The sequence below is a fragment of the Crotalus tigris genome, unplaced genomic scaffold (genome assembly GCF_016545835.1).
Source record: "Crotalus tigris isolate CLP2741 ecotype Arizona unplaced genomic scaffold, ASM1654583v1 scf7180000020264.354078, whole genome shotgun sequence".
NCBI classification, from domain to species: Eukaryota; Metazoa; Chordata; class Lepidosauria; order Squamata; family Viperidae; genus Crotalus; species Crotalus tigris.
The window spans coordinates 43,742-51,977 of record NW_024097935.1 but is presented as its reverse complement, the minus strand read 5'-3'; the positions used below and the strand labels follow the sequence as shown (position 1 = coordinate 51,977).

Sequence of the window (8,236 nt, the reverse complement as noted above, 5' to 3'; positions counted from 1 at the left end):
AATGTCCCAAAGGTAATATCTGTGGCCCATATTCCAGTTGCATCTCCAGACTGACTTTTTTTTGGAACAAATCTGAATTTTTTTAACATATACCATTAGTTCTTTTGTTTTAGAGAACATCAGATGCTGGTGTTTTTTTTTTTTTTTAAAAAATTGCTTTTAAATAATTTAAAATTAAATTTGCTTTTCAAAATTATCCTGGGAAAATTATTGTGAAAAAGAAAAAGGAATCAGACTGGGCGAATTCATTTCACAGCTTTCTGCTAAGCCTGAGGAACCTTTTCAAAGTCAGTCATGATAAGAAATAGGTTCCTAGTTTCATCAAATTCCTCTTAATTTTAATGGTTTTATATTTGTGCTTTTATTATATTGTAAGCTATCCAGTGTAGCTTGGGAAAGTGAGATAGATAGCATATAAATTGAATTAATAAATAGAATCAGCAATAAACTTATAGGTTATGTAAAAACAAATATATTTAATGCTTTAACTTAGTACAAGGCATATAAAAGGGAGGAAACTTTATGAACCACAAAATTAACCAAAAGAGCAAGATCCTTAATTGAGATGGCAACATTATCTGCAAAGATTACCAGACTGTTCTAATATGATTTGTGTTTGATTTTGTGAGTGTAAACCCAGCAATTGTGCCTTATAATTTATGCCTATGTCTTCTATATTATCAATCATGGCTTATTCAACAAAACAATATTATATTACTTGTTACGTTGTATCTTCCTATTCCTCGAAAAATTCAAGATGACACATGTAGCTCTCCTTCTTGCAGCATATAATTATCATCTAATTTTATTCCACAATGACCTTTTGAGGTACATTGGGTTGAGAAAGAATGATTGATCTGAAGTCATCCATTGGCTTCCATGGTTAAAAGTGGATTTGAATCTGTTTCTCAATTGTAATCTACACAATACTTCTGGATATAATTTTTGAGTCAGTTATATATCCAGTTAATTGTCATGCTATTCAGTCAATATGCAATAAGTATGACTGAAAATGAACACAGTACAAGTATCAATGCCCAATTTCATTGTGATGTATCCATAACTTAGAAACTGAATCACCAATTTGTTATTTAGTATGAGTTACAATTCAACTCTGCTCAAATGCAATTTATTGCAGTTTACAATTACATTAAAATGACAAAAAAGATTAATAATCTTTGATCATTTTAGTTATGAGAAATCCTTAACCAAAATATTTAATAAATAAAAACAAGAATTGCCAGCAAGCTTTCCCTGACACCTAGGCTCTGCAGAACACAAGGATCTGTCCACATGGCAAAACTTCACAGAACAGGCTTTATAATTCCATTGTGTTCCTTCAAAAATACAGTTTGTATTTCAGCTGTTCCAACAAAAAAATCTTGGAATTGCTAGGTCAGTTTGATCCATGTGGAAATGACATTATTACACTGAATAAAAGAGCAGCATTCTCAACTGGGATGAGGGGAATGTGAGAGACTGTGCCACCAAGCAGCATTTGAAGATGGAAGATAGATACTATATTTTAAAAGGATTAAAAATATAGTGATACATAGTAATTAACTAGGTTTGCATATCCTACTTAAGCCATAAATCATGATTTATATAAGACTGAGTGATTCATAAAGTAAATCACATTATGGTTCAGTGCAAAGTGTGTGGACTAGATAACAAAAATGTACATTTCTTTAATCCCTTTATGATGTCTGGTTAAATAGTTAAATATTTCCATGTTCTGAAACAGTACTAAAATCCATAAAAATCTACCAAAGACAAAAATAGGATGAACGTTCACACCACAAACAATGACTATTCTTTAAATCTGCTTTTAATTCTTAGAAAATATCAGGTCAGCATTGTTTCATCATGTCTCATAGCGATTCCTCAAGGTTCAGATAGTTGTCTTTCTAATCCTTATCACCTGAAATTCCTCAAAGTGAATATCCTACAAATAGAATGCTTACTCCATTCATGGTCCTGTGATCCCTCTCTTCAAGACTTTTAAAGCTTACAGCTAGAATGGTGGAAAACAAGAACTTTTCTTGGTAGCGTTATACCTGGAGGCTCATCTGAAGAGGACCTCCCAAACTCTTGTTTAAGTACCCAGAAATAAAATCAACAAAATGGGGATAGAGTATCACAGGATCTTTGAACAAATAAATTACTTTCTTTTTTTAAAAAAAAATGCATTTGTAATGCTAATGTTTTTCCAGATAATGTTTTTCAGATGTGCTAGTATTTCCCATCATAGCCGGTCAGCGTATGCTGGTTGTGAACACTCTATTCTAACTCCAGCCTTTCTGAAAGGCAGCTGGTTAGGAAAAGTTGCTTTCTACCTTTACCACTAAAGGATTTTTGGAGCCACTTCTTTCTTTCTTCCGTACCGCCACACCTTTTCCTGCTGCCTATATCGAGCCTCTTGGAAAGTTTTCTTTATTTGAACAGAAAATCCAGGACTATCTTCTTGCAGAACATTAACACACTGTAGGATGAAAGGAGTCCTCTCCCAAGGGAGTGGTCTATTCCGTGGCCGCATGGGTATCACACTGTTATGTTTGTTTGGGATGGTCAGCGCACCCAAAAGAGAAGTATAGGATTGGAATTCACACCAAAGGTCTCTTAAGAAGTTTTCTGTCAGCAGTATAATTATCCAGGCAGAATCGTTAATGGCATCAGTTAAATTTTCCAGCAAATGTCTACCACTAGGCATTTCTGCAAAAATGATTCCTGGTTTGATACAATATTCATTTTGTAAGAGGTCTTGGACTCTAATGGCTTCTTCTGTATCCTCCTCAGCATGAAGAATCACAAACCTGTAAAACATATCTTCAGCCTCCTCATCATTGCTGTCTACATCTTGGATGCTAGGATGATAACAGTTTTCCAATGTAGAGTTTTGGTTAAAGTGGTGTTTGTTTTGACTAGCACACTTAGTCTCCATTCTGTTCTTCAGAAAAGAGGGATAAATTCTTTTGGAAATACTATTTCCCATTGTGGCAAACTCTTAGATGTAAAGAGTTAGTAACCTCATTCCTCCAGTCTGTAAAACAAACGGAAAATAAGGAAGTATATTATTATCAGAGTTAACCTGAAAAGAATGTAGGCCAAGGAACATGGGACAAAAGTTATTAAAGGGTTGCAAAGGCAAGATTGGAAACAACATTAAGAAACAAAAGAGAAAAACCAAAGAAGTCTTCTTATTTACAGAGAGAAGATGAGTGCAGAGTTATGAAATCTTGAATATTCCTTCAAGTCTATTTTATGGGATAAAGTTTTTTTAAAAAACAAACAAACCTACCTTGGTATTTTATAAATGCCTTCGAAGGCATTCAAAGTTCTTCTATCTTTTCTGTCAACTTATCTTTGTTAAACATGGACTTTAACTGCACATTGCAAGCTACCCTAAATAATAATAAAGCTTTAATAAATCTTACTGCTAATACTAACGAAAGAAGCCATTATTTGCAACTTTGTAGTGGTTAAGGTTATAGGCTAGAAATTGGGAGACAGTGAGTTCTAGTCCTGCCTTAGACATGAAACCAGCTGGGTGACCCTGGGCCAGTCTTACAGTCTCTTGGTTTCTAGCTGAATCCCTTAACCAATCAGGACAAATTGGCTGTATCATTCAACTATAGGAAACTATTAAGAAGTTGTCATTGCTACTAGACAATTTAACAATTTCCTGGCATCAGAGATGGCAGATTTTGTATGTGAGTCAAAGTAAAAGTTGACTTTTTTTCAACTAATCCTTCATATCTTATAAAACTGTGAGATTAATGCTTAAAAAGGAAAAGAGAAGGAGCAAAGATAATCTGCCTAATAATCAAAAGAGAAAGCTCAGTTCTTTGAAATAAAATCTGAACAGGTTCTTATGCAAACAGAAACACACAATTCATTTAATTAGCTAATGTATCAATTTAATTTGGAATTATGTGTGCCTTCTTCATTTTTAAATTCTTTTTATTTCTAAAGATTTGGTTTCATTAAATTATTTCATAAAAATTTCCCTGTGTGCAAGACAATATAAAACCACTATTCCTTATGTTTCAGGATGTTCGTTACAATGGATGTTGGACAAGAAGACCCATAGCACTTTACTTTCTGTTTCCCTAAGCTGGGTTAAGTACAAATACCTTGATAAGAGCACTTCAAACTCTTCCATTGAAAAGACTACAATATTGTCAGGTAATTTGTCCTGATTGATGAGAACTGGAGTGCACAAATGGAAAATATGTTTTGTCTCATGTATAACAGATGCATTGTTGCTCAAAGTTTGGATGGACAATTCAACAAGGGAAAGACAATTCAACAATCTGACAAAAATGAAATTCAGATAATTTTGGACCGTGTTACAACATACAATGTTTCCAGATCTACACAGTTGCACTTAAAATACATGAGATCTGTCCCACAAATCAGCTTTAATGAGTGTTTCATATTAGTTCTATTGTATTATTAGATCTAAGTTGTTTTTAATTTCCATTGTTTTTACCCCATTCCTTTTTGAGGGTTTTAGATTTTTGTGTATTTTTTTTGTATTTTTTATCCTTTTAAATTCCTTTGCACTTTCCTTTTTTTACATTTCCTTGGTTTGCTGGTGTGATATAGATTGTACATCATGAGAACTGGCAAAAATACTAATCTTCATTAGAAAGACTTTTAAGTAAAATCTGCAAAAGATAGCAAAGGATCAGTACATGTTTTCCATTTTTGTATCTGTGGTATGTTACCCAAAATACAGGCTTCAGATCCTATTAAGGAACGAGGGCAAGAAAAAACTCCAGAAAACTGTTAAGATCTTTTTATTAAGTGTTTGGTGGACAAAATCATGCATATTCATTCAGAGCTAATGAGTCCAATAAGCTGACACCGATGTTTTCTCCTATGATCTGGAATTCATCTGATCTTATGGATTCCAATGATGTAGAAGAATTCTCTCTGTGAATATATGGGCTGGATCTTTATCCATCCTGGCTCATTTGAGGAATGGAGATGAAGAGCTAGAGCCAAAAAGTGCCTCTTTGAAATGGGAGTGGTACCATCATCTTTGACAAAGGCAGTAGCACACTCTCATCTTAAATAGCAATCCTTGATAATTTCCACCCTGTCTCTAACCTTTTCTTTCTTGAAGAAAGTGGTAGGCCAGCAAATTCAGAGGACCCTGTGTAAGACAATTTGTCCAGAACCCTTTCAGTTAAATTCAGATTTGGGCATAGGATTGAAATGATACCACTTGGTGTTGTTGATACTCTACAGCTACGAGGGACTGAGCGGGAAGAAGCTCAGCCAGACAGAGAAGTAGAAATCATTTGATTCCAGATTCCAGACTATTGGACCCAGATTCTAGATTCTGAGCTGTTGCTTCTGTCTGAGAATCCGAGAACATGTTACGGTCAGTCTAAGTTCCTGCAATGTATCTCATAAGCATTCTGATTTGTATTACAGGTAGTCCTTCGATTATGACAGAAATTGGGCTACACATGGATACTTCCAAGCACAGATTGGTGCGGGATGAGGGCAAATGCTATGAAACGTGGAAAGACTGGCATGGCCATTACAAGGCACAGGCAGGCAAGGGGTTCCAATAGGGTATGAGATTCCCTAGGATCTCATACTCCATAGCAGAACTCCTTGGGGGGGTGGGAAATGATGGGAATGACCTACGGGAGCAACTTGCAAGCTTCTCTCCCAGTTTCCCTGTTGACTTTCCTTGTGGGAAGTCAGCAAGGAAGGTCACAAATGGCCATCCCATGACTACATAAGCATCCAAATCATGATCATGTGACTGCAGCAATATTGCAATAGCCACAACTTCACGGCCAGTGTTAAGTTTCCCTCATTTAGCACTATCATAATTTTAAATAGTTTGAACATACAGTTGTAACTTGAATATTATTACTACAATTATTACTTATTTAATATGGGTGACATTATAGATGATATTGCTTAAATGATTATGAAAAAAGAAACAAATAAAATCAGACCTTGTTTGTATTGAATGGAAAAAAATCCCAGAAAAAAGCAAGGGCAAACCACTTCCACATAGTTGCAAAAACAAAATTTGGGGGAAGCAGTATCTTTATATAATGAGTATGTCTGTAGATTTCAATTTCACTCTATACTAGTGTTCCTCAAATTCAGTAACTTTAAAATGGTGGACTTCCATTTCCAGAATTCCCCAGCGAGCATGCTGGGATGATGTCACCAGATAGAGCATCTTCAGTAGATATGTTTGTTTGTTTGTTAAAGTTATCTGCTGCCTATCTTACTGTGGGGCTACTCTAGGCAGCTTACAATAATAAAAAGGAAGACGTGAAAAGAATGTAAACAGAAAGAAGATAATTCCTTGTCATCTTGACATCTTACAATGTCATCTCTCCTGTGGAAGCTGCATTGGCTGCTAATCTGCTGCCAGGTACAATTCAAGGTTTCAAAGCCCTACGTGGCTTGAGACCAGGTTATCTGAAGGACTGTCTTTTCCCAATCACATCTACCCAACCCACCAAAGCGGGAAGACAGGGAATGTTGCAGGTATCTCTGGTGGGATCCAGAAAAAAGCATTTTTTTCTGTGATCCCCTTCCTTTGGAACATTGTCCCTGTGGAGATTATATTAGCCCCCAGTCTGACACTTTCAGAAGGTCCTGAAAACTTGGTTTTGCCCGAGAGGAACTGAGTGGGATCGAGCCCATCAAGTGGCTTGTTTGATTGATTGTTGTCATGGGGGGTGGTTGAGGGGGTTATTGTTTTTTATTATTTATTTATTGGGTTTTTATTTTTGTAAGCCACCTACAGTCATTGAGAGTGAATGGATGGTCACATAAATTTTCTTAAATAAATAATAGAACAATAAAATAAACAATGAAAAAGAACGATATTATGGGGCCATAGCAAGAAAAATAACTCAAAACAGCAAACCACAATGTTGCTTGATATCAATAGGTTTGATGAATTCCTACCTCTTAAACCTGAACATATCCTTTGTCTTCCCAAGCCATCAAACCATTGCCGTAACTTGCTCAGTAGAACTAATTGGACTTTCGCACTTTAAGAAGTTTGCAAAGTATCGCAAGTAGGACAAGGAGAAAAAAAAAGCCCGTATTTCCTCAAAAGCCCACTGTGGCTTTCACAGACCTCTCTCAAGCCAAAACTTTCCATTTCAGGGGTCTCCACTCTTGGCAACTTTAAGACTTGTGGACTTCAACTCCCAGAATTCCTCAACCAGCTTTGCTGAGGAATTAGAAATTTAATTAGAAATTAAACGGTTCAGGAATTTGGGATCTTTGCTCGAGTATTACACTAATACTTTCCTCCCTCCTTCCCCCCCCCCATCGGTTGCAAGCGACATTTACCAGCTTCATCGGGCGACGGAATTCCTCAGAACCCGGCGCAAAGTGTATCATGGGAAACCACCTTCACCCTCAAACCACCAACTCCTCGCAAATCTTCGGCTGGAATGGGCCACACAACTCTCATCTCGACTAGGTGAAGAAAAAGAGAAGCGAAGGCGGGGCGGGGCGGGGCGGAGCCGACTGACGCGCTAGAAGCTTGTTTCCTGTTTCCCGAGCGCAGTTCTCGGGTTTTTAGTTCACGCGGGTTGGCTTTGCTGAAGTGTTAACCTAATTCAAAAGTTAACACTTTGCAAAATCTAAGTTATACAGTATACTAAGGCGTACCGAGTCACGAGGGATGGAACTCAGCTTCTGGTTTTTTTTCTTCATGAACGGCTCATGAAGCTGAATGATCGAACTAAGTCTTTATGGCTTGGTGGTGGGTTGGGGTGCGGTACAGACGCAAGTGTTTGGCTTAATTCAACAAACCGTTATTATTCAGTTAACTTGTCGCTTGGTGCCGGCCAATTAAGAGACAAGCAATTAGCTAAACCAATCTTTCTGATACGCCACAATTTATTAAATTAGTGAGATAGCCTGGAAAAAAATGGAATTGTATTCCACATTTTCTATGTATATTCTTCCCGTCCAGCTCTGGATTTTAATAGTACATTCTGTAGAATACACAGAACAGGATTTTGTGCTGTTCTGCCAGAATTTTAAGGCTGGTTACAGATGGCAGTACAGACCCTTTTCACTAGATCTTCCATTATCAAGTGTTCACATATCGCAGTTAGCCATAGACTAACTTTCTGGAATCCCACTCTGTATTGTCTATGGCCCAGTGTATCGTGTGAGCCCAGAAGATGGAACAGGGCTCGCTATTTGTTAAGTGTAAAAATGGATG

The 8,236-nt window shown here is 36.8% G+C and overlaps 1 protein-coding gene across 1 annotated transcript; it reads right to left on the bottom strand.

Moving 5' to 3' along the window:
- Positions 1 to 456: 456 nt before the first annotated feature.
- Positions 457 to 7,504, bottom strand: TICAM2 (toll like receptor adaptor molecule 2). Its single transcript, XM_039366321.1, has 2 exons — positions 7,351 to 7,504; positions 457 to 3,040 (listed from the first exon to the last, which is right to left on the bottom strand). Exon 2 carries the CDS (start codon positions 2,990 to 2,992, stop codon positions 2,345 to 2,347), a length of 648 nt encoding a protein of 215 aa, XP_039222255.1. The 5' UTR covers positions 2,993 to 3,040; positions 7,351 to 7,504; the 3' UTR covers positions 457 to 2,344.
- Positions 7,505 to 8,236: the final 732 nt, after the last annotated feature.